The sequence below is a fragment of the Psammomys obesus genome, unplaced genomic scaffold, assembly GCF_907164565.1.
Source record: "Psammomys obesus unplaced genomic scaffold, mPsaObe1.curated_primary_1811, whole genome shotgun sequence".
In the NCBI taxonomy this organism is placed as follows: Eukaryota; Metazoa; Chordata; class Mammalia; order Rodentia; family Muridae; genus Psammomys; species Psammomys obesus.
Genome location: NW_026596057.1, coordinates 17,837,404 through 17,862,415, shown reverse-complemented (window position 1 = coordinate 17,862,415; position 25,012 = coordinate 17,837,404). Strand labels below are relative to the sequence as shown.

General features: G+C 45.4%; 1 protein-coding gene across 1 annotated transcript in view; it reads left to right on the top strand.

Annotated features, from left to right (window-relative positions):
• Positions 1-21,107, top strand: part of Niban1 (niban apoptosis regulator 1) — a 146,116-nt gene extending 125,009 nt beyond the window's left edge. Inside the window, exons 9-14 of the mRNA XM_055624570.1 lie at positions 426-613; positions 4,309-4,470; positions 7,203-7,313; positions 10,437-10,544; positions 14,954-15,065; positions 16,460-21,107. Of these exons, the coding sequence (XP_055480545.1) occupies positions 426-613; positions 4,309-4,470; positions 7,203-7,313; positions 10,437-10,544; positions 14,954-15,065; positions 16,460-17,595 (1,817 nt within the window). The 3' untranslated portion in view covers positions 17,596-21,107. The remainder of the gene's footprint in view (positions 1-425; positions 614-4,308; positions 4,471-7,202; positions 7,314-10,436; positions 10,545-14,953; positions 15,066-16,459) is intronic.
• The last annotated feature ends 3,905 nt before the right edge of the window (positions 21,108-25,012 follow it).

The window sequence follows — 25,012 nt, the reverse complement described above, 5'->3', positions numbered from 1 at the left end:
AAGGGGCTGGTGGGGCTGAGGTCAGAACCTGATGCATGCCACCTCAGGGTGCCAGGTATACTCCTGAACCATGGTCTCAGTGTTGTTGGCTATAAAATGGAGACCATAGAAGTAATTGTTCTTGGGGTTATGCTGAGGAAAGGAGCTTACCATTTTCAGACTGCTCAGAACTGCTGATGCCGGAGGAGCACAGGACTTCGTTCTTCCAGGGGCGGGATAAAGCTTAGGGAAGGAGACATTCTGGAGATGCTTTAGGTCTCAGAGCATTCAGCAGATTTCCACCCTGATGAATGCCCACAAAAGATCCATTATGCTAGCGTGCTCTGCCCACCTGAACCTGCCCATGGGGCCATTTAGCTGTGATGTGGCCTCTGAATCCTGTTTTGCCATAAGTCATGCTTTCCTTTGACCTTTTCGTTCCTCAGCAATGGTGGCTCAGCCAGCTGAGAAAAGCTGTGGGGAGAGTGTGCAGCCATTCCTGGCATCCATCCTGGAGGAGCTGATGGGCCCAGTGAGCTCAGGCTTCAGTGAAGTCCGTGCTCTCTTCGAAAAAGAAGTAGATGAACTCAGCCAGAGCTTCCAGGCCACCCAGGACAGTGTCCAGCTGAAGGAGGTAGGAGATGACGCTGAGGGACAGGGTTCCCAGGAGCTGCTGGGCTGCCTTCCCACGAGGCCGCATTCTCTCTTCTTTCCCCTTGACCCTTCCTCTTCTCTTCCCTCTCTTCCTCTCCTTCCCATGACCTCCTCTCTTTTTCAGTCCCCTCTGACCTCTCAATCTTTTTCCTCTCCTCTTTTCTTTTCCCTTCCATCCATTTGCCTGGTATTTCTGCCATCTATCCAACTAACCCATTCATTCATTCATTCATTCATTCATTCATTCATTCATTCATTCATAAATCTGCCTAATTTTCTTTATTAGTGGTTTTGAAATTTCAAATATAATGTTTGTACAAGTGAAACAACCGACTCAAATATCTCTCTAATTCTATGTCCATGAGAAAGCAAAATTAGTAACCAGAATTGATATCAACTGTTCCTGTGCCTCCATTCCCGAGCCCTTGAATTGACTGATAGAGTCTGGGGGTTTACCTGCTTGCTTCATTTGTTCATATATAAGCATAGCTCCCTGCTTTAAAATAACCTTTGCTGCTTTGTCTCCACAGCTCTAGACTCCTAATACAGGCCCATGCTTGAGGCAGCAGTGGCACCTCAATGTATTGAATCAGGAAGTAGGGGAGGGGTCCAATCTGCTCTACCATGAACTCCAGAGGAGCTGATGTGCCCTCGTGCTGGAGCTTTGCTGACATAGACACTGGCAGCTTGCCTCACACCTACCACGTCATTAAGGTGTTAGGGTGACTGTCTCTTTCCTTCCCTTCCTGATAATCAGCTAAAAGCGCTTTTCTTTTTAATTGGCACATTGTAATTGTACACATTTATGGGCTACAGTGTGGCAGTGTTACCCAGAGCTTCGAAGGCTTTGAAGGAAGGCTTTGAAGGCCGGGCTCCAGCGTTCCCAATAAGCTATGCTCAGCCACCTGTCACAACATGCCAATAAAAGAGATGAGCAATGGTGACAGGCAGAGGAAAGAGGTCTCTTTAATGAGCCCACCCTGGGAGGAGGGACAGAGACCCAAGACTGGCTTTGCAGCGCTGACATGAGCTTTAGGCTTCAATGGAGGCCGATCTGGGAGGGGTCCCTGATCAGCTCTCCTGGACCACTGTCCCTGCTCTAGCTCTTCAGTTTCCGGGTAGTCCTTATCAATAACCCTGGAGGAGACGCGTCTGTTCCTAGATGCTCTCTTCTGCTCCGGTGTAGCTGGCCTGGAAGGGAGACTTGCCCTCATCTATGTGTGGACATAGTCTGGGAGGCTGTGCTCCTCATAGGACCCAAAGTGACTGCAGGTTTAGGACAATTACTTATCTCTGTGCCTTCAGCCAAAATAAAGGAGACAGACGGATGCTAAATGAATATAGAGATGCCAGCCTTTCATCCTGCTCTGGTTACCTGTGGACCTACCCGAGGAGTCCACGCTATTTCATTTAGCAAAAGGCTTCTACGTGCCTGTTTTCAGGAGTTTATACATGCAGATGGTGCGGAATGATCAAATCAGTAATTGCCGCTTCTAGCTCCTGAAACCTTTTTCATTTCTGTGTGCTGGCAGCTCTTCGAGCTCATTATAAAATACATGACGGATTGTGGTAAGCCGTAGTTACCCTCCCATGCCGCGCTCTCCTCGTTTCTTTAGTCCACATGTATGACTGTACAGACCCAAGATCATTTCATAAATGCCTTGATGCTTCATTACAGCCGTGTGTGTGTGTGTGTATGTGCACATGCCTGGATGAATGTGTGTGCATATAGCTGTACCTACGTGGGTACCTATGTAATGTGTGTGCTGGGATTGTGTGTGCATGTGTAAGAGTGTGCAGGTACTTGTGTATGTGTGTGTGTAAGTGTGTGGGCACATGTGTGTTTGTGTGTATGCTTTTTTTAAAAAAGATTTATTTATTTATACAGTATTCTGTACTGCATGTGTGCCTGCAGGGCAGAAGAGGGCACCAGATCTCACTATCGATGGTTGTGAGCCACCATGTGGTTGCTGGGAATTGAACTCAGGACCTTTGGTAGAACAGCTAGTGTTCTTAAGCTCTGAGCCATCCCTTGTGTGTATGTTTTAACTTGCCTTTAGCCCCCTTTGTTTCCTGGCACCACTCACTTCTCTGCAAATAACTATTATCACCAACTTGGTTTGTGCTCTTTTGTACTTCCGCTCATAGAAAATATATAAAACACACATTTCAGAGCTGTTGTCTGGCACCGTCTGCTTGTTAAAAAACAAAACAAACAAACAAACAAAAAACAGTTATTTTATACACTACGCTGCTTATCAGGTTTCTTCTTCAAAATGATTTCATGAAACTGTTTTCCAGGTAACTGCTCTGGTTCTAAATCACTTTTTGTGATGACAGCATAATATTTCATGTTTAGAAATGCTGTGATGTATTCAGCCATCCCATTACTGTGGACACCATGAGCAAAGCCATAATAAATAACCTTGTACATATATCCCGTCATATTATAGCTAATGTACATGTGTAAACATACACAGTCGTTACAGCTCGATGCTTTTATTCCAGTGGGATAGATTTCTAGGTTGGAAGATAGAGTTTCATGTTAACAGATGTATCCATTAAATTTTTAATGAATTTTAAACTTTACATTGTACTGATTTGTACAATGTTGCAGCAGGGAGCCTTTTCCCCGTGTTACCATTTGTGGTGTTACACCCCTTAACAATTGTTACACCTTAACAATTTGATGGTAGTGAGAGAGACACCCGTTTTTCCTCTCCTGCCTGTTTAAAGTGATATATCCCTGGTGCTGGAGCGATGGCTCAGCAGTTGCGTGTGCTTGCTGCTCTGCCATAGGACACAAACTTAGTTCCCAGCACCCATGCGGGTAGCTCACAGCCACCTGCAGCTCCAGAGCCAGGGGAGCTGACACCCTCTTCTGGCCATCATGTGTACCTACACTCACATGCACATACGAACATGCTCATTATTAAAAAATAAATCTTTAAAAAAGAAAATGGCACATTTGTAATTGTAGGACAAAAACAAATGTAACAATGTACCCTTTCTCCACCTTTAATCTTTAATTCCACTTCAGTAGGCCCGCCTGTTGTTCATTTCTTAAAGTGAGTACTTTTTCCCTTTAAAGCACAACTGGATAGGCCCTTTGAAAATTCATGTCAGACAGGGTCTCTTATGTCACTCATACTCACTGACCCTTTGCACAGCTTCTCTTGATTGCTTTCATTATCATCAATTTTTTTCCTCTCTTCACCCATTCTCCTGCTTAAGCTTACTGTGTTCAAGTTTGAAACCATTTTAAACTAGGCTGAGAAAAATGGAAGAAATTTCCACTCCATAAAGAATCTTTTGCAGGCTCATGGGCTCGGCAGCAGTTCTCACTACCAAAGAACCTGCCTGGCTGGTTCTGGAGCAAGAATTGGGGACTTGGAGGCTACTGGGGACTTAAGCAGATGGGAGTCCCTGCTTGAGTGTGCTTCTGAGTTACCCTAATGCCTGCCTCTGTTTCTCTCCTGGCAGTAGAGCTGCCCTAAAGAAGCACAGAAAGGAGACGACAACTGAAGATGCCTCAGATACAGTGGTAGAAATAGTAATTCATACTCATAACATACACTTGATTGTTTCATAATATATACATAGTATTACGTAATATGGAGGAAAGATTCCTAAGTCTAAGGGTGTTTGCTTTTTTTCCCCTTCACCCAAATGCAGCATCTAGACCAGCTTATGAAGCTTCCTCTGGATTCGGTGAAAATGGAACCTTGTTACACTAAAGTCACCCAGCTCCCAGAGGGCCTGCTGGATCTCCAGAGCCGCTTCAGATTCCCTCACGTTGACCTGGTGGTCCAGAGGACGCAGAACTACATGCAAGAGGTGGGAGCAGAAGGGTCCCCAGGGAGAGGGAGGAAGAGGTGAGGAAGGAAAGAAGAGAGAGGGAGAGAAGGAGAACTGCACGCTGGTGGATGTGGCCGGGCTGCTCTGCAGCTCAGGGATTTGAGGCCTGTTTCCAGAGTCAGGTTGAGTGAGGACACACACTGTACTTCCAGCTGGCTTTATCTTTCCCCAGAAGAAAAGTATCTGGGAAATAAAGTAGCATTAGCTGGTTGTTATTTGATGGTTGAGTCTTGGCTGCTTATTAGAAACATATGAGGAAATTTTAAGAACTGCTGGTGTGTTATCCCAACCCTAGTGATTTCAAATGTATATGCGTGTGTCTGTTTGGGTGTTATGATGTATTTGAAATTCTTAGAGAATGTCCTCTACCCATATCCCACTGTTTTCTAACACGCAGCCAGGGTCTAGGAACCCTGGCTGAGTACCTACCTCTTTTCAAAAAGACCCATTCCAGCTTCATAATTGATTTTTATTTTTGAACTTATCACAAGATTGTTTGTGCACCACTGTTCGTCTGTATTGCATCATATGCATGCAGGATCTTGAGGAGACTAGAAGAGGGTGTCAGATACCTAAAGCTGGAGTTATAGGTGGTTGTGAGCCTCCATGTGGGTGCTGGGAAGAGAACCCAGGACTCCTGGGAGTACAGAGAGTGTTACCTGCTAAGCCGTGTCTCCTGCCCTGATATCTGAATTGCCTTAGTCTACACTATAGAATTTTTTTCCTTACAAGGAGGTCCCCCTCCGCCAGAGACAGAAATGAATAAGGCCTACAGCCTCTTTCATATTATAGGCTCCCCTAAATGAAGGAATGGTCCTGATTGGACACAGTTCTGTCCCACACGTGTTCTGCGAAGGGGGGAGGGGAGCTCGCTGCCACTAAACACTGGGATCCCACTTCAGGGAACCAGAGTCATAACAAATTCTAAGTCAGACCAAATCTCGGGCACATTCAATAGTGTTGAAAGTGCCGTGATAGAGTGTTTTACTTAAAAATTACAGGCAGGATTAGTTTTGTGTTTTATTATCCAACCTCCAAGTTAAAGATGATTGAAAGAGCTGGACAGCAGTGCACACCTGTAATTCCAGAACCGGGAAGGTAGAGGCAGGGGGATCGGATCAGGAGCTCAAGGGCTTCCTTGTCTACACAAAGAAGCCTAGGATGAATGAAACCCTCCCTAAAAAATGTAAAAGACATATAGCAGAATTGGGTAACACTAGATCAAGGGTGCCTTGGATAATTCCGGATCCTGGAGAAACAGACACGGGCACAACTGCAGTCTGAGACATCTAAGCTGCATCAGTTCCCTGTCCCCAGTGTAATGGCCATTAGTGTCATGGAGCCTGAGCCCACCTCTCCCCCTTGCTGAGACAGAATAACTGACAGGGACAACTTGAGGGAGGTAGGCGTCATTTTGGCTTATGGGTTGAGAGGGGACAGTCCGACAGTACAAGAGCTCATGTATAAAAGTAATTTTTATTTTCCTGGTTCAGTTGTTGTCTGGGAGGCTTACTGCCTCCTTCTGCTAACTTAGGCAGAAGTTAGCAGCCCTGGAAGCTTCAGGCCTCCTTACAATCTAACCTAGGCCTCAAATGTTTTCAGCCTCTGAGACTTACTAATGAATAGACTCACCCTTTCTTGTTCTTTCTGAGCTCTGGGCTGGCTGGTTCAACTCAGCTGTTCTGGCTCAAACTCTTCTCCCAGCTGACTTACTCAACCCAGCTTCTCTCTCAGCCCCTGAATTGCTTCCCTTGGCCTCAAACTAACTCCAGCAAGTCTTTTCTAATTTTCTGGCTCCTTCTCATTCTCTGTCTAGTTCTGTGTTCTCTCTCTGCAACCTGTCTCTCTATTACTGTCCTGGTAAAACTGCCTCCTCTCTCTCTGCATTGCCCCTTAAGTAGCTTCCCTTTCCTCTCTCTTCTCATGAGAGCTGAGAGTATACTGTCCCAGCCTGTCAATCTTTCTCTGTTTCTGCCATTCAATTAGGCATTACTTTTAAAGTTGGGTGCTTTCTTCTACAAACTACCTTCATTGTTTGGGATTAAAGGCATATACCACCACGCCTGACCTACGCTTTTCTTCACCTGATACTCGTTCTGCAGCAGGCTGGCCTTCATAGAGATGGGAGCGTGTGCCTGGGACACCTCAAGTGCTGGTGCCCAGGAAGCAGAGAGGGCTCAAGCTGGAGTGGGATGAAGCTATCTATTCCTCAAGCCTCTCTCCTCCTCCAGCCAGGAACCACATCCTCAAGACTTGACAAGCTCCCCAAACAGTGCAGCCAGCCAAAGAAGACCAGGTGTTCAAAAACATGAATGAGCCTCTGAGGACCATTTCCTATTCCAGCTGGAACACTAGCTTGGCAGGGGAAGGGGGCTATGGGAGGCAGGATGGAAAACAGGGACGATGTGCCTCAGCGAGACTTTGAGGAGAATGACAACACGAGACTGTGGTTCTGAGTCCCTCTGTACTGGGGTTTCTTTCCAATTAAGAGTGATGGGTAGAAGAGGGGACAAAGGGATACCATTATGCAATCAGACAGACAGACACGCACATATGTCTAAGGAAGGGAGCTTTCTACTCTCCTCCTACTGCACAGTATCCCTTGGGTTTGTTTCACACTCCAGGAAGTAGGGGGAGCCCAGGCAGGCAGAGCAGGACCCCTGTTCCCAGCCTCTGACTGTGGTCTTTTTCTGTGCTGGCCTGCTGCGCAGCTCATGGAGAACGCTGTGTTCACATTTGAGCAGTTGCTCTCCCCACATCTCCAAGGAGAGGCTTCCAAAACAGCAGTGGCCATCGAGAAGGTTAAGCTCCGTGTCTTAAAGGTAAGAGCTCTGTCTCCATTTGTGGGGAGCATCTGACAAGAGAGCGACCCCTGTTCCTTTTCCTCAGTGAGAAATACCCTGAGCTCCCTTTTGCCCTATCCCACCCCGTTCCCCAAGCACAGATAACCATTGTTCCCAGCAGTTTCCCCAATGCCACTCTCATGCTTCTTCTGCCATCTAGTGGTATCTTTGGGGAACCGCATGTCCTCAGCGATTACTAATGCCCAGTTAGAAGTGACCTGTGGGGTTACTTTCACAACTTGACAAATGTGTGTTGGCTGGCCGCTGCAAACACTGACTGGTATTGCATAGTATATGACAATAGGCCAGCTGCTGCTGAGCTTTCCAAGTGCAATAAAATTCACTAACGTAGTCAACATTTTCAAAGGGAACCTGCCACATGAGATAGTTTTTAATGAACTTTATGAATAAGCATGCAATAAGCTGTTGTGATAACAGGAGCTTGCACGATTTTGGTATTTACTTAAAACCTTTTTAAAATTCAGTTTCTAAGATTTTTTTTTCTTCCTAAGTTGTCATCCAAGGGTATTTATATGTGTTTGCGCGTGTCTGTATGAATGTATGCTACCTATGTGTGGGTTCCCATGAAAGTCAAAAGAGGACATCAGATCCTTTGGGGCTGGAGGTACAGGTGGCTGTGAGTCATCCAACATAGGTGCTGGGAATGGACTTTGGATCCTGTGAAAGAGCAGGAAGCAATCTTATTCATAGAGCCATCTCTCCAGGCCTATTTAAAGTCTTTTAAGGAAAAGATCCCAGAACTACCATTTCCTTTGACTCTTGGTGAGCTTAGAGGATGATTAGACCACACCCTACAGCAGAGGAGCAAGCCTGACCTCTGGAGGCTGGACTTGCTCAAGCTCATCAGGCTCCTGAAACATAAGGTTGGAGAGGAAACCATATTTACACCTGGCCCACTCATTTCTGCTACATCCTGCTTCCTGCAAACAATGCTTTAGGGCAGATTAAAGTCCCATACGGCCTAAGGACATCCCAGAGTTTCAGACCTCATCTTGGTACCACTGAGGCAGGAGGAAACTGGCAACCAAACTATCGAGATGAAAAGCACTGTTGATCATAGCAACACAAATAATAACACACTAGCAATTGCATGGAAGAGAAAGGTCAAACTACAAACTTTGCTTCAGCACACAGGAGAGGAAGGAAGTAGAAAAAAAAGCTCTTTGGGATTGAAAGGAACTTAGATTACCTCAAGTTCAACTTTATAGTAGCCAGCGCTAAAAATGTTCCTGGCCAGTGAACAGGGCCCACCTCAGTCCTGGATGAGGAGCTTCTGGTGTTGTTTGGGGCCGCGGGAATATGCAGCTGTAGGTGACTCATGCACTTTGTGACCTGCTTTAGATTTGGGTTTTCCTGGACACCTTGAACCATCCTAAATACTGAGTAAACTGTAGAACAGGCCTGTGTAACAGGAGATGCTTTCACATTTCTGAGCTCAAGCATCCTGAGACTACTGACTATATTTTTCATGTTCAGCTTAGTCTCCCCTTTATTTAGAGAGGTGACATTGTAATTTTGAAAAGCCTAAATGATACAAAAATAAAATATTTGTAAAAGACGAATTAGTTTGGAAGGAGACAAAAACCCTCACCACTAGTCCATCGACACCTTTAAAAGACGTATTTACATGTCTGGATAGAAGGTGGTAACTTACAGAATTCTACAGAACCTACATCAGATGGACTAGTAAGAGGATAGATCTTCAAGAGTTTGCATTTAAGTGATTCTGGATTTCTGTGTGACAGCCCAAATGACCACAGATTTTCTGATGATCAGCAAGCATTTTTTTAAAACTTTATTATTGTCTCCTATTCTGATAAACTTATTAGGACAATTAAACTACTTGCTACTCCAAAACCTGAAATAAAAAATTGTTCCTGCCATGGGTGGTCCCTGGAGTTCTCAGACACCTCCAAAATCAGAACAAATTCCACCTCCCAAGACAGACAGTTCTACCTTTCACCAATTTGCCTGCAAGAACGTACCTTCTAATGTTAGACTCTCCCACCTCCCTTCATAGCCTTCTCCACTTGATTGCCTTTGGTAGCTTGAATAGAGACGTAATTTTGCTGCCCTTGATCTCCAGTTCGAATGCTCCCCTCTCCATCCATTCTTCTTTTGGATGAACCATTGTGTTTACACATCCACAGCAGTTCTCCAGCTCACGTGTGCAGAAGGCATTCACATGCAAACCAGTAAGGAAATGAGGGGCCCCCAAGAACCCGCTCTTGTGGACTTTACATCCTACATTGTTCTTTTGTGCTACTGTACTCGAAAACACTAGACTAAACCAGAGGGGGGTCGGTGAGCTCTTTTGTAAATGGGGGGTAGTGGATGTTTTAGTCGTCATGGCTTCTACGGCAGCCACTGGGCGCTGCTGCAGACTCCAGTTTGGGATGTTCAGGGTAGAGCAGAGAAAACCTTCTTGTTTGAGACAGTAAACTTCTCAGGTGAGCCATCACCCGCTGAGTTGGCAGAGCTTTGCGCCAAGTCCTGTCTCCCCTTGTGGACATCATTACAAGCCACGCACTGTGCTGGTTTTCCTGTATCTACCCAGCAGAAATAATGAAGCACAAACTCTAGTTTGATCCCGTATTTATAAACCAGATCTCACTTCTTTGTTTTGAGCTACCTAGGTTTCCATATCTGTAAAAAGAGGTTGGTGAAATGGACCATGGCTTTACAGCCCATACCCAGTTTGTGCAAAAGTGCCAGAAAAAGATCTTAGGAGCTGGAGAGGTGTCTCAGCAGTTAAGAGCACTGGTTTCTCTTCCAAAGGTCATGGGTTCAATTCCTAGCACCCTTAAGACAGTTCACAGCTGTCTGTAACTTCTGTTTCAGGGGATCTGGCACCCTCACCAAGACATACGTGCTTCAAAACACTAATGCACATAAAATAAAAATAAATAAATTATTTCTAAAAAGAACAAGTTACTCAGAAAAAGATCTCTGAGCCCCTAAACTTCTGCGAGTTCTCCGAAATTGGTGGAGAATGAGGAACGGGGGTGATGTAGGTAGCTGTGTTGTTTTCTTGTTTAAGTGAAAGCTCACAGATGGAAACCTGTGTCTCTGTGTTCACAGCAATACGATTACGACAGCAGCACCATCCGGAAGAAGATCTTCCAGGAGGCATTGATTCAAATCACACTACCCACTGTGCAGAAGGCCCTGGCGTCCACATGCAAACCAGTAAGGAGACTGGCTCCCACCAGCCCGTCCTTCTTGACTTTGAAGTTCAAACGTTTTGTTTTGCACTCCCGCACTGACAAACACTAGACTAAGCCGGGGGCTGGTGAATTCTCTGTATGTGGTCAGGCAGTACATGCTTTAGGCTTCACAGGCTCTTCCTGTTGCAGCCCCTCAGCTCTGCTGGGTACTGCAGCAGCCAGAGATAACACACAAATCTATAACCCCAGTCTGGGTTTTGATAAGCTTAGCATACACATGCGCAAACACGCACACACGCGCACACACACACACACACACACACACACACACACACACACACACGGGAAGCCCAGGATTTGTTACTTCTGCACAATAAGAAATTACAATCCTGGACTTGAGCTGACATGGATTGCCAAAGGAGACGAGATGTTGTCTGCTTTATACAGCATGCACACTGAGAGTTGGCCACTACACCCAGAAAAGATCTTTTTTATTGTAATGTTTTATTTTTATTTTTATCAATTACAGTTTATTCCCTTTGTATCCCACCTATAGTTCCCTCCCTCATTCCTTCCCAATCCCACCCTCCCTCCCTCTTCTCCTCCCATGCCCCTCTCCAAGTCCACTGATGGGGAGGTCTTCCTCTCCTTCCTTCTGATCCCAGTCTATCAGGTCTCATCAGGAGTGGCTGCATTATCTTCCTCTGTGTCCTGGTAAGGCTGCTCCCACTCAAGGGGAGGTGATCAAAGAGCAGGCCAATCAGTTTATGTCAGAGACAGTCCCTATTCCCATTACTAAGGAACCCACTTGGATACTGAGCTGCCATGAGCTACATCTGTGCAGGGGTTCTAGGTTATTTCCATGCATGGTCCTTGGTTGGAGTATCAGTCCCAGAAAACACCTGTGTCCAGATTTTTTGGTTCTGTTGCTCCCCTTGTGGAGCTTCTGTCCACTTCAGTATTTCTATCCCCCCCCCCCCTTCTTTCATAAGATTCCCTGAACTTTGCCCAAAGTTTGGCTATGAGTCTCAGCATCTGCTTTGATACCCTACTGGGTAGAGTCTTTCAGGTAGGCTCCTGTCCTGTTCCCTGTTTTCTCCCTCTCCCAAAGTCCATCCCGTTGCCTTTCTAAGTGAGGATTGATTATCTTACCCAGGGTCTTCCTTCTTGCTTAGCTTCTTTAGGTGTACAGATTTTAGTATGCTTATCCTATATTATATGTCTAACATCCACTTATGAGTGAGTATATACCCTGTGTGTCTTTCTGCTTCTGGGATAGCTCATGCAGGATAATCTTTTTCTGGTTCCCACCATTTGCCTGCAAATTTCACGATTTCCTTGTTTTTAATTGCTGAGTAGTATTCCATTGTGTAAATGTACCACAATGTCTGTATCCATTCCTCCATTGAGGGACAACTGGGTTGTTTCCAGCTTCTGGCTATTACAAATTAAGCTGCTATGAACATGGTTGAGCAAATGTCCTTGTATACGTGAGCATATTTTGGATATGTGCCTAGGAGTGGTATAGCTGGATCTTGAGGAAGCGCTATGTGTGATCACTGAGGGATGTCTGTTCCCCCTATGTTCTGTAACTTTAATTTACTGAAATCTCTGACATAAGCTGGTATGAGCAGCCATGATTATAAGCCATGATTATGAGCAACAGGCAGGAAGCATCTGGAGGTTGCTTCAAGGTTTTTGTTTAAGTCCTGGCTCCCCTGTGGTCTGCTCTGGGCCCTGGGTAAAAGCCCCTGTCCTTGTTTTGATCAACTTCCATCATTTATTTAATTCATCTAATAATGTGTATTTTCCTTTTTATTCTTGTTACCCCCCCCCAAAAAAAACCTTCCTTTGTTTTATTGTTTTGTTGCTGTTTGTTTTGAGACAGACTTTCTCTGGCTGTACTGGACTCACTTTGTAGACCAGGCTGGCCTCAAACTTAGGGAGATCTGCCTGCCTCTGCCTCCCCAAGTGTTGGGATTACAGGTATGTGCCAGCATGCCAAGCTCCTATTTTATTTTGTCTTTATTTATTTATTTTTTTTGGCAGTATGTTGCTGCATAGCCTAGGCTGGGCGTTGAACTTTTGATCCATTTGGCTCGGCAAAGCCACGTCCCACCCCCGCCCCGTGCTAAAAATTATACTCCCACACGTGGTTGCATTATCATTCTCAAGGATGAGACAATTAGAATGGTGCATTTGCCATCTGATTACATTCATATCATAAAGCAGGCATAGTATTAAACATTTCTTACCCATCAAAATGAATTCTACAGCAGCCCTTGGAGGAGGAGAGAGACGGTTCTAATGAGGGAAGCTAATCAGTTGAGTGGAAGCATGCCCAAGGTCAAAAAGCCAGTTATCACCAGCTGAAGCTGGTTTGTTTTTTACCTATGACACAGCTGACACTCAACAAATGGCATCAGCTACACCTACAACTGTTACAATCTATGGCTGTTCCGGCATTACAAAAAATGACTTGGGAGCTTGGCCTGTTCCCCCTCGGAGTCAACAAGAAAGAACACCATAGAATTTTTAAATGGCTTTTTGACAGTTTGGAGAGTCTCCAAGCATTGAGCATTACAATCCATTGTGTGGGTTATTATACCGTGGAATTTTCTCTGGTTGTCTTCATATTCTATAAATGCTGTTTTTCTTCAGCTAGTTATTGGCATATCCACTCTTAAATTTGTTTCTGGAGTATTTCCTTGGTGGAAAGGTTCTGACAAAAACCAAAGGGGAAAGGAATTGGTCTGTCTGAGTGTCCCTTGGCCTGTATGATGGGTGATTCCGGAGCCTGGGGGATTACTCATCTACCTCAGAAAGTGTTTCTTTTTCACTTGGGAGGGAAGCATGGAGGCTTAGCTCTGGAAGCTGCTTTGTTTTGTTTTTGCATGTGTGTGAGGGGCATGTATACAACATGTGTCTTGCATGTGTGGGTACAAATATGTTCTCAGGTATGTATGTCTCTGTATGTGGAGGCCAGAGGTTGACAGAGTGCCTTCCTCCATCTTACTGAACACGGAACTTGCCAGTCAGCTGGTCCATCTAGCCAACTTGACTTAGGGATCCTGTCTCTGCTTCCTAAGCACTGGGCTTACGGGCAGTCTGACCCCACCACTGTTACAAGGGCACAAGAGATCTAAATACAGGCAAAGATGGTGCTTTAGCCAGTCAGCCATTTGCCCAGCTACGGCTCTTGCCACTTTCAGTTGAAAGAGGTTATTTTCAAAAGAGCTTGTGACCTTGAGTTTTCTTTTCTTTTCTTTTCTTTTTCCGAGACAGTGTTTCTCTGTGTAGCCTTGGCTGTTCCAGACTCACTTTGTAGACCATGCTGGCCTCGAACTCACAGCGACATGCCTGCCTCTGATTTCCTGATTGATCTCTTAAAAAATAAAGAAGTAAACATTGTTTATTATTGAGAAAAAAGAAGAGAATGTGGTACCCATTCATAGGCCTTGAGATTGCTGGGGGGAAAAATCTCTGTTCTCTTCTCATTTCAAGTGTGCAGGATGTGTTCCCAGTAGACAGCAAGGGATAAGAATGACCAATGGCCGAATGCCTCCTTATCACAGACAGTTAACAGGTACAAGATGCTTAGTATACAGGCCTGAGGCAAAGGGAACCCAGGTAGAGGCTGATGGCTGAGGTGTTATCCAAGCATCTTTAACCTGTAGGACCAGCGGCTATCCTTCCACACTTCCCAAAAAGGAGGTCATAAGTGGGAGTCGCCCTTTCCTTTTCTCCTTTGAGAATAGGCTTCTTACCTTCCTTGTCCTTTATTTTTCTTATCATACATTAATTACAAAAAGAAATTGGGTTTCCTTGTATTTTCACGCGTACATAATGCACTTTGATCATTTTCACCTCATCAACCCTTTGTCCCCACTTTTCACCTTGCCAATCTTCTTTTCAATCAGTCTTCCTTCTCCTTTTATGTCTTTTTTTTTTTTTTAATTTCTAAATCTGGATTCAGCATGTGTGAGGAAATGGGTGATATTTATATTTCTGGTTCTGGATTATTTTACTTAAAAATGGTGATCTCCATTTGATCCATTTTTGGCAAATGACATAATTTCATTTATTGTGTATATACCACACTTTCTTTATCCATTCATCTATTGATGGGAATGTAGTTCAGGTCCATGTCTTGGCTATTATGAACAGTTCTTTCAGGTACATATGTAAGGGTGGTAGCTGGATCATGGCAGTTCGAATTTTAGTTTTCTGAGAAAGGTCCATAGTAACTTTCATAATGCTTCAACTAACTCCCACCCCTACCAGCCATGTGTAAGGGTTTGCTTTTCTCCACCTTCTCACTAGTGTTTATTTTCTTGCTATTATGATGGAATTTCAATGTAGCTTTGAGTTGCATGTACCCCTCTGATGTTCTGCCTTTTCTTCTTCCTCCTTTTACCTCTCATTCCCCAGGAGCTTCAGAAATACGAGCAGTTCATCTTTGCAGATCATACCAATATGATCCACGTTGAGAACGTCTATGAGGAGATCCTGTATCAGATCCTCCTTGACGAAACCCTGAAAGGTGAGGAGGGTTGGCCCTGCACAGAGGGAGCACTCCAGAAACAGGATTCAGGAAGGAAGGCTGTAGGGTCAGAACGAGGAAGAGTTGAAAAGGAGAGGGAAGGAGGGAGGGAGGGAGGGAAGAAGGGAAGGAAGGAAGGAAGGAAGGAAGGAAGGAAGGAAGGAAGGAAGGGGGGAAGGACCAACTTCGATTCAGTCACGAGGTGGCCTGTAGCATGTGCGTGACCCTCCTCTTTCAAAGCAAGCATGAATTCTGTAGGATGAGAGTGTGAGCTTTATCATCGAAGAGGAAAGAAACCAAGGCTGAAGGTCATGAAGGTCTGTCTTTGCTGCTCTGTGTCAGGCAACAAAAGGCTCTCGGGGCTGAACAGAGGTGACTCCAGCAGCAGGGCCCAACCATTGCTCTCTCAGCACATTCCTCCCCTCCAGTCAGCTGGACAGAGACACAGGACAATGGTCTAGCAAGCACTCTGAGAGCCTCTTTAGGACTCTGGCATCTGTGTAGTGGGGCCTTGTCTGGGATTATAGTGCTATCTGTCTGTGGGGTGAAACTTAAGCATCCATTACTAAAACGTCTCCAAAGAGAAAACTGGTCCAGTGCAAGCTTCTGGTCACAGTAGTCACCATAGGAATCCCAGGAGGACAAAGGTGTCAACCTCCGCTCTGCCTGAAACATGCTGTATGTTGCTGTCTGTTAGAGCAGGACACTTGGGCTGACTGCCCTTAGCAGTTCTGTCTCAGCCCTGGTGACACGGGCTTTGGGGTGGCGTTGTTGGATACCACAGCCCTCCACCGAGGTCTGTGGCCGAATTGTCAGGTGCTATTGCCTCTGTTGTTATTTTCTTTGATCCTCTGCACGCCTTTGAGATGGAGATAGGTGCATATAATAATGCTCATCTTGAACACCCCAGGCCAAACGGGCGCTCTCAGTGGGACACTTAGTGCTGAATACCACCTATGCAGTTGGGACAAGTCAGTCAGGTCAAATGAGGAGGTAGAAGGCCTGCCCCTGTCCTGCTGGAGTTCCAGATTAGCCACTCATCTTAGCAGCTGGAGAGACTGACAGATGTGATACCCTGGTAGACACGGAGCTCTTTGGAGGTTGAGGATTTGTTTCATTTTCTGGATTGAAGCTGGTCTCGGATTAGGTGCCTGCCAAGTGTTTCTTGATTTTTGTGAATGAACATTAGCAAGATTCAGAGTCTGCAAAGTTTACAGGTTTTGAGCATCAGGAAAGGCTACCTTCAAGAGGGTAGTCATAAGCTGGGTCTTGACACTGAGAATTTAGAAAGCCTGAGGAGCTGACAGGAATGATTGCCTTCTGGGTAAAACTGGAAAATCCAGGTTTGCTGGGCAGAGTGCTAAGGTCATGTTGTGTTTTCCGGTCTCTCTCAGTGATAACGGAGGCAGCTGTCCTGAAGAAACACAACTTATTTGAAGACAACATGGCCTTGCCCAGTGAAAGTGTATCCAGCCTGACAGATCTTAAACCCTCCATGGGGTCAAACCAGGCCAGCCCCGCCAGAAGAGCATCTGCCATTCTACCAGGAGCTCCAGACAGTGAGCCCCCAAGTAATGAAGTATTCCAGGAGCCAGAGGAGAAGCAGCAGCAGCCTGGGGCGCCTGGCTCCCTGGCCAGAGAGGAAAGTACTTCCGTCTCTGGGTCCAGTTCTTCGGGCGGGAATGGGCAGGTGACTGTATCCAGTGTGGACAGCTCTTCTGGGAGTCCTCTCACGGCAGAGAATATGGAAGGATCCCCCAGCTCACACCTGCCAGAGGCAGAAGCCAGGGAGACCCTTAACGATGAGGAACCAATCCTCGAGAGTCCAGAGTCTAGCAGCATTCCGGGATCCTTGAAGGAGCTGAAAGAGCTGTTGACGGTGATGGTGTCTGTAGAATCTGCCCTGGTGATTGAAAACAATGCACACAAGGGGACACCTATTCCCCAAGGAAATGAAAATGAGGATGAAAACAAGATCTACCCAGAAGACATCCATTCAGCTGCCACCCAGCAGGACAACTGCAAAGAAAGTGAAGTCAGTGAGAGGGAGGCCCATCCTACCCTTTTGGAAGTGGAGGCTCCCGGGGTGGGGTTGGGGACCTTGCCAGAGGGTAGCGGCCCTACCTCTCAATCCACCTGTGGGGGCCCCACTGAGGACACCAGCTGTCTAGGCCCCGTAGGAAAGCCATCTGAGGCTCCAGAAACCACTGAGAGGGTGCCCCCAGCGATCATTTCCACACAGGACACCACTCATGCAGGAGGTGAGGCTGTGGTGGTCACCCCTCAAGAAGATGCCGTGTCAAGTTCTAATCCCATCTGTCCTGTGGAGGGCAGTGAGATGCCCCAGGTTTCCGAGGCTCAAGAAGTGCTGGGAGGGAATGATAGCCCAGCCCCTGCTATGGGTACAGAGCAAGTCACTGCTATCCATGTGCATGAGTGCCAGTGGGTGGTAGAGGATGCCCCAAGCACTGACATCCTAGCTGTGCAGGATTGTGATGCGGGCTTTTCAGCGCAGACCTCAGAGGAGTGATAGAAACAACTTGTCTGTCGTTTTTCTGTTAAAACTGTCAGTCAACGGGTTTTAGTTATGGGTATCCATAGGGGATTGCATGGGGCTTGCTGTAAAAATTATAAAATGTTTCCTTAATCTGAATGCTAAAGCCAGAGGAAATGTATACAGGGTGTGAGCGCTGAGGCAGACTTTGGGGGGCTGAATGATCACTTCAGTATTTTAATAGAAATGGAAAGAGAACTGGAGCATTGGGGTGAAAAGCAGTTAAAGGGGCTCCAGAGAGGGGTCAGTATGGCCAGCAGAGACCGACAGAGCAGGAAATGGCAACTCAATATTCTAGTCGCTGAAATGTACAAATTTTGTACAGCACTTTAAGCATTTTTAGTGAGAGCACAAAGGACTCTAGCCTTCCCACCTGCTCCTTCAGCTTCACCGTTTCCACAGTGGCATTTGTCCACAGTCAGGCCACAAGAAAGAGGAAGTCACAAGCCAGGCACTTCCCTGTGCCGTGTCCAGAGCCAGTCATGACTGGTAGATCTCAGGTGCTGCAGAGCAGAAATCCAAGATGGAAGGTCTGTGGAACTATTTAGGCCTGTTCCTAATCCTGCTACCAATTCCTTGTTCGTTAATTTTGTTGATTTGTATTACTTAATCACCTTTTAAGGAAATTCAGATGGGGCAAGAGATTTCACAGGCATAAATTAGCCCTAGTCTATGCAAAGTGCTTGGCTAAATTTTCTAGTTCAAAACCTACCAATTACACAGACATTGTTTGGACAGCGGCTGCATGCTCTGTTAGTCACAGTAATAAATAAAAGATCAGGTGCTTTGCTTCATATACATTAAAAGGCTCATGAGAATTTAGTCTAGAAGAATATTTTTTTCCTGTTTTTAAGTTTTAAACCATGACAGCTTTCACTCTTTCCATTCACACAGTACTGGTTTATTCTCAGAAGGGAACAAATGAATTCATGATTGAAGAAAGGAATGGATGAAATCATTCAAGTTTTTGTCATTACCAAAGTAGAAATTGTTTGATCATTCAGCAAATTGTTCTGGTACCAATCCTGGGGATACCATGATGAAAAGATGTTCCTTCTTTCTGAAGGAAACAAAGAAATTCACCCCTAAAATAGACTGCAGCCTGTAACTGTTAGGATGAGAGCGCGAATGTACTCACTTGCAATAAAATGTATCTCATCGTGTTTCAGAAAAATCTCAGATTGTTCCCTGAAAGTTTCAATCCCGGGTGGGACTGAAACTTCCTCTCACGTATTTTAACACCAGAACCTCACACACTGTCTTCAGGGTTTGTTTTACTCATTACCATCAAACACCTCCTTCCAAGAAGTTATCCCTCATTTCAGCCATTTAAGCAGGAATGAAGACATTTCCCTCCCACCCCACCCACAAAGAACTTCTAAGTCATAAAGGATGAGTAAGAATCACATCAGCATGGTCTCATACGGAATCATTTCACCTTTTCTTAGAAGGTGTGTATCCTCAGTGTCCTTGCGATGTCCCACCACTGAGTGAGGAAGGCATTCTCAGGCTTGTACCTGGCCGTCAGTGTGGTGCACCAAGATTACATTACTTCCTGTCTCATCCACAACCTCCTCCTCCCTGAGGATTAGTCATCACTTGTTCTTTCTGCTGGAAACCCACAGCCTTGAATAATGCCTTCCTGCGTGCCAAGTAACTTTAACATCCAAGGGCCTGGCATAAGGACTGATACGTTTCACGCCGCTCCGGAAATGTAGGAACGGAGTGCCTGGCACAGTCCTGTGCAGGGGCTATTTGGGGCCTCTAGGCAGGGAGATGTTTTTAATTAAGCTTTCTGACCTTGCTGAAATCTTCCCACAAATAAGCTCCAACGCTGAAGGGGCAGGTGGCCAAATGGCCAGTAGCACTACCCGGGAAGGCGGGGAGCCAAGAGAGCAATGTCTATCCCACAAACACTGGCCTTCTTTTTAGGAGAGCCATGGCTATCGTGGGGTCTCAGCTCATGCCAACCCCACTCCAAACCCTCCCGTCCTCCCTGCCTTTGCTCACATCTTGTACCCCACGAGAAGCTAAGAATAAGCAAGAGTTCACATGTCACTGAGTCGCCTGGATGAGTATTGGCGCCGATCAGGAAGGCCAGAGAGGAATCCGCACTAAGTAGCAAGATATTCTAGAAAACACTGAGAACCCCTTCTATGCATATTTCATGCAACCGAGTTCTCCAACCTGCAGTGCATTAAAACAGTCTGTACGTGTGGTGAATGTCAGGCACGTGCTTTTCATAGATTTGTGTGTTCCAGTGTTTCCATGGGGGAGCAAGGTGCTTGTGATCAAAATGGGCAATCTCGGCCTTGGGCAAAGCTATTACAGACTCCTGGATCTTGGCCAAAAATCCAGGACTACTAAACTAGTTACCAGTTTAGGAAACTAGTTACTGACTGACCTTTCACAAAGAAAGAGGTTTTCCTTGAAAAAAAAAAAAAAAAAAAAAAAAACTTGTCATTTTGCCTCATGTAACTTGGCACAATGTGTAAAATTATGCGGTAACCTCAACACACATGCACAGACTCAGGAAAAGGAGCAGAGCATTTTGGAGAGAACAAGGTCTGATTCCAGTTGTCTTTTGCAGATTGGTTGAGCATGCAGAATGGCAGGCCCTTAGGTTTGACCCTCTGTATAGTTTATTATATGTTTGCCCTGGCACTTCTTCAGAGTAAAGCCAGTGACTTCAGAGGATTTCACAGTTCTCCCAGACAAACGTGATTTTAATTCTTTATTTTTGTAAAGTGTGACAAGAGCTGAGGGCATGGTTTCAGATAGAGTACTTGCCTAGCAGGCTGGAGGTCCTGGTTCAACCCAAAAGTGGTGGTTGTGAGGGAAAGCTATATGCTAAATAGTCTTTAGTTATTTCAGTATAGGGGACAGAATGACATCACTGACATAAACCATAACATGTGAGAACGCCGGTGACGTGTGCCTTCTTTACCATAAACACACATGACTGGGGTTTTGCTGTTTGAAGTCTGAGACTTCGTGGAAAAGAGTTCTACACTACAGTTTTATTTTTGCATTCACGATATAAAGCAAGTAAACTAAGAGCACGGTGTAAGCCTGGGTTTACTTTGCCAAGTGCCTATCTTCCAATGAAACATTCATCCTCGCAGGGCTGTCCAGAGACCTTTGATTGGGAATGGGGCTGGCTTTATCTTTTAAGCAAATGTCATACTCAAGCTGCAAGGAACAGTCCTCAGAAATGAAAAGGTGTGTCACTGTTGCTGGCTTCGGACTCTGACTTCTCTGTTGTGGGGGAGAAAGCTGCTGGGGTACCACTTAATGCCCAATGAAATTCTACATTGATGAGACACATGCTTATTTTTCAAGGACTTGGATCAAATCCATCATCCAGCAATGGGCAATTACTCTTGATGCAATTGAACGGCTGTTCAAACTTCAGCGTATTTTCCGTGGGCGAGATTGAGTAAAACATGCCTTCCTTCTATAATTACAAATAAAACCGTGTTTACTTACCAGCATTCACAGTTGCTCATTTATCTGTGGATTCGCTCATCCAAAAACAGTCTCTCAGATGCGTCTTAGATGCAGTCACTGCAGTGAATGGTAAAGAAACGGAAGTTGCTGCAGTAGGCAGTACTGACCCCCGACATCAGCAAACTCAGATTGTCAGGGGGGATACAGCCAGGGAGAGCCCAGAACACACACCTGCTTCCTCTAATGACGATAGCAGTCTTAGCTCAGTGATGACAACTTAATTCAGGAGAAGAAAATATATACAAGCCTGGTAGGGATGGGGGCACTCAAAATGGTTGCTACGTCATCACCCCCTCCCCTTGCCCGTCAAGCTTCCAGTGTGCAAACGGCATTGAGAGCGGCCTTCCCAGGATTTCCAGATACTGACACTACTTAGATGGGAGTTGGGGGAAAAGGAGTTGACTTAAAACTCTTCTTGCAGGTCCTTCGTAGATGAGATGGTTATTGAGTGTGAGAGACATAGGAAGGACAGGGGGAGGTCTTGGAGGGGTCACTTGGATCTGCCTCTGTTTGAACAGCCCAGAGTCTCTGTCACATTCTTCACCTATCAGAAGCACCTGACTCTCTCCCTTCTCCAGCTGACTGGTTCCTATTCTTTTTCCTGAAAGTCAGGAGAAGTCAGGTTGTACTCTTCACTCATAACTCTCAGTATCATTTTCTGACCTTGGACCCTAATTTACTTGCCTAAGTCTCGTCCTCCTCTCTGACTCCTCCGCAGCCATCTACTTTCCCTATACCTTTGTGGAAGGGATCCTTCAGTGTTTAATCCTTGTGCCTCTAGCCGAGCGGCACGCCTACACACACCCAACACACATTGAATGAGTGAATTGATAAAGGCCTTCCATCCCAGATGGAGATAAAGCAGACGCTGTCCCTTCAGGGCAGGGCTTCGGATGCTAGCAACTTTATTCACGAATCTTTAACTTCTGTTGTACCAATGTTCTGTGGTACTAACACTTTTGTTATAGTAATGAAACTGACTATTTGGCATTCTCACATCTCCATGGCTGAAGAGCCATGACATTAAATTAAAAAAAAAATCAAGCTAACAACTATAAACCCAGTTTTCAGGGTAGTAGGTCTCTTGGATGTAAACCATCCAAAAAAGGTTAAGAAGTTGCGGATGCTGTGCAATCAGTTCTGCAGAACATGTGCAAATGGTCCTGGAGAGCATTGCCATGGGGCCTGTACGCCTCTTGGGGTTGGGCAGGGAAAAGGATGCCGTCCTTGTTTTGCAGAGACTTGGAGGTAAAAGCTTCCCAGGATTCCTTTACCCAACCTTTACCTAGGCCCTTCCTAAAAGCTGGGTCTCCCAAGGATGCTGCTCTTGAAGGTTGCAGCCTCACTTGGATTCCCGTTTTGTGTGAAGGGGGTGTTATTCCTGCTTTTAAATTTCTGTAAGAAAGATGTAAATGAGGCTTTGAGTCAGGCCTGGCAGTGTCCTACATATTGGGAGGCTGAGACAGGGAGATCATTTGAGCCAAGGAGCTGGAAAACAGCGTGAGCAACTCACTGAGACCTCCCATCTTAAAAGAGAAAATCAGGCCAGGTGGTGATGGTACACATCTTTAAACCCAGCAGTCAGGAGGCAGAGGCAGGCGGAGCTCTGAGTTCAAGGCCAGCCTGGTCTACAGAGTTCAGGACAGCCAGGGCTACACAAAGAAATCCTGTCTCAAAAAAAAACACAAAAAAATTTTAAAACTTTTTTAAAAATAGAGAAAATTGAAACACACACACAAACAATTGGTCATCATGGTTTATGGTTCTAATCCCAGCACCTAGTAGATGGAGACAGGAGAATCAAGAATTCAAGGTCATACTCAGCTACATACTGAGGTCCAGGCCAGCTTGATGCACATGAAACTCTGTCTATACAAAAAAAGATTTTTTTTAATTAAAAATGTTTAAATTTTAAGTTAAAATGAAATTATCATTTATACTAATAATAATAAAATAAAAAATACTTTGCTTAGTTAAGGTTTCAGATATTTTAAAGATGTGTTGATTTTTATTCCTTATGGGTATTTTGCTTGTATGTGTTCACTGTATGTATGCTGGGTGCAGGTGGAGGCCAGGAGAGGGCTCTGGATGCCCTGCCTTGGAGTCAGGGAGAGCTATCAGGTGCTGGGAACTAAGTCTGAGTCTTCCATAAGAGCAGAAACTGCTGTTAACCACTTGGTCATCTCTAGCCACCAAAGTATATGAAAAATAAGAGGCTTCCCTTCGTAACTAAGCAACAGAATTTACACTGCTTGTATACCGTGAGGTTAATTACAAGACAATCAGGGGTCATGGCCAACATGTTTATCATCTGGAGATGAGTGACAAAACATCACCTGTGACAAACACATTTTATAATTTTAGACGTGGATGTGTTTCTCTGTAGCAACTAATCAGTCTTTAGAAAAAGGCTATCGTCTGTGGGGCATAACCTTAAATATGTGCCCGCTTCTAAAGGAAGCTCTTTTCTTTTCCCTAAATCAGTGGCTCTCAATGTTCCCAATGCTATAGCCCTTTAATACAGTTCTTCAGGCTGTGGTGAATAAAATTATTGTGTTGCTACTTCATAACTGTAATTTTGCTATTATTATGTATTGTAATGAAATGAATATCTGATTCTCATGATATCTGATATTCCACCCCCTGTGCGTTGAGAACCACTGCTCTAAATGAAAGTAACCTCCTTACCCCAAAAAGTTAGCTAGAAACTCAGTTTCTAACCATGCCCAGCTGGTGGCACACACCGTTAATCTCAGACCCTGGGAAGCAGAGCAGATAGATTTCTGTGAGTTCGAGGCCAGCCAAGGCTACATAGTGAGACCTTGCCTCAAAATTAAATATATAAATAAACAAATCAGAGGGAAACTCAGTTTCCTGACACCAAACACAGATCTTACGTTTATCTTGCATGGCTGTTACTCTGTATTCTGTGTAATCCTCGTCACTGATTGCAAACATTTATCTCCCATCTCCTTCACCCATTAAAGTGTGAGCCCCAGCTCTTCAAAGCACTCAAGGCATATGCTGCCCTTCCTTAGTGCTTAAAACTTGGGGTTTTGAGGCCCTGACAATTCTACTACTTTTGTGGTGGTAGGGCCTCACTGTGCGGGTATATGCCTCGTCCTAATTCCACATGTTGACAGCAGGAAGGTTTTCCCTTTCCATAAGGTTGTGGCAAGACTCGCACTGTTGCCTCTAACACCCTCAAGCTTCCTGTCTGTGCACTCTCTCGGCTGTTGCTGCTGACTTCAATATCTAAATGTGTGGTACTGTCTTAGTTAGGGTTTCTGTTGCTGTGAAGAAACACCATGACCACAGCAACTCTTACAAAGGAAAACATTTAATTGGGGCTGGCTCACAGTTTCAGAGGTTTAGTCCACGGCAGGAAACATGGCAGCGTGCAGGCAGACATGGAGGTGGAGAAGGAGCTGAGAGTTCTGCGTCTTGATCTGCAGGCAGGAGACCGTGTGTCACACCGAGCATAGCTTGAGCATATGTGACCTCAAAGCCCACCCCCACAGCGACACACTTCCTTCAACAGGGCCACACCTCCTAATAGTGACGCTCCCTAAGGACAAGCATTTAAGTATGTGAGTCTATGGGGGGCCACACCTATTCAAACCACCACAGCTACCAAGAAAAGTTTAATGATTCCCTGTGTGTTTTGACTCATAACCAGATGGACAGCTTTTAGAGGAGAGAGTTTTCTATAAACGCCTAGCAACATACAGTGGGCCATATACTCACATGGGTGGGGTCATCCAGGGGAGACCCACTCATTGCCTGCATTTCCTTTCCAAAGCTTTTCTGCTGTACAGTCATCTACTGGGGATGGGGAAACTCACTGGGCCCCAAGGAGCATATTTCACTTACAAACAACTAT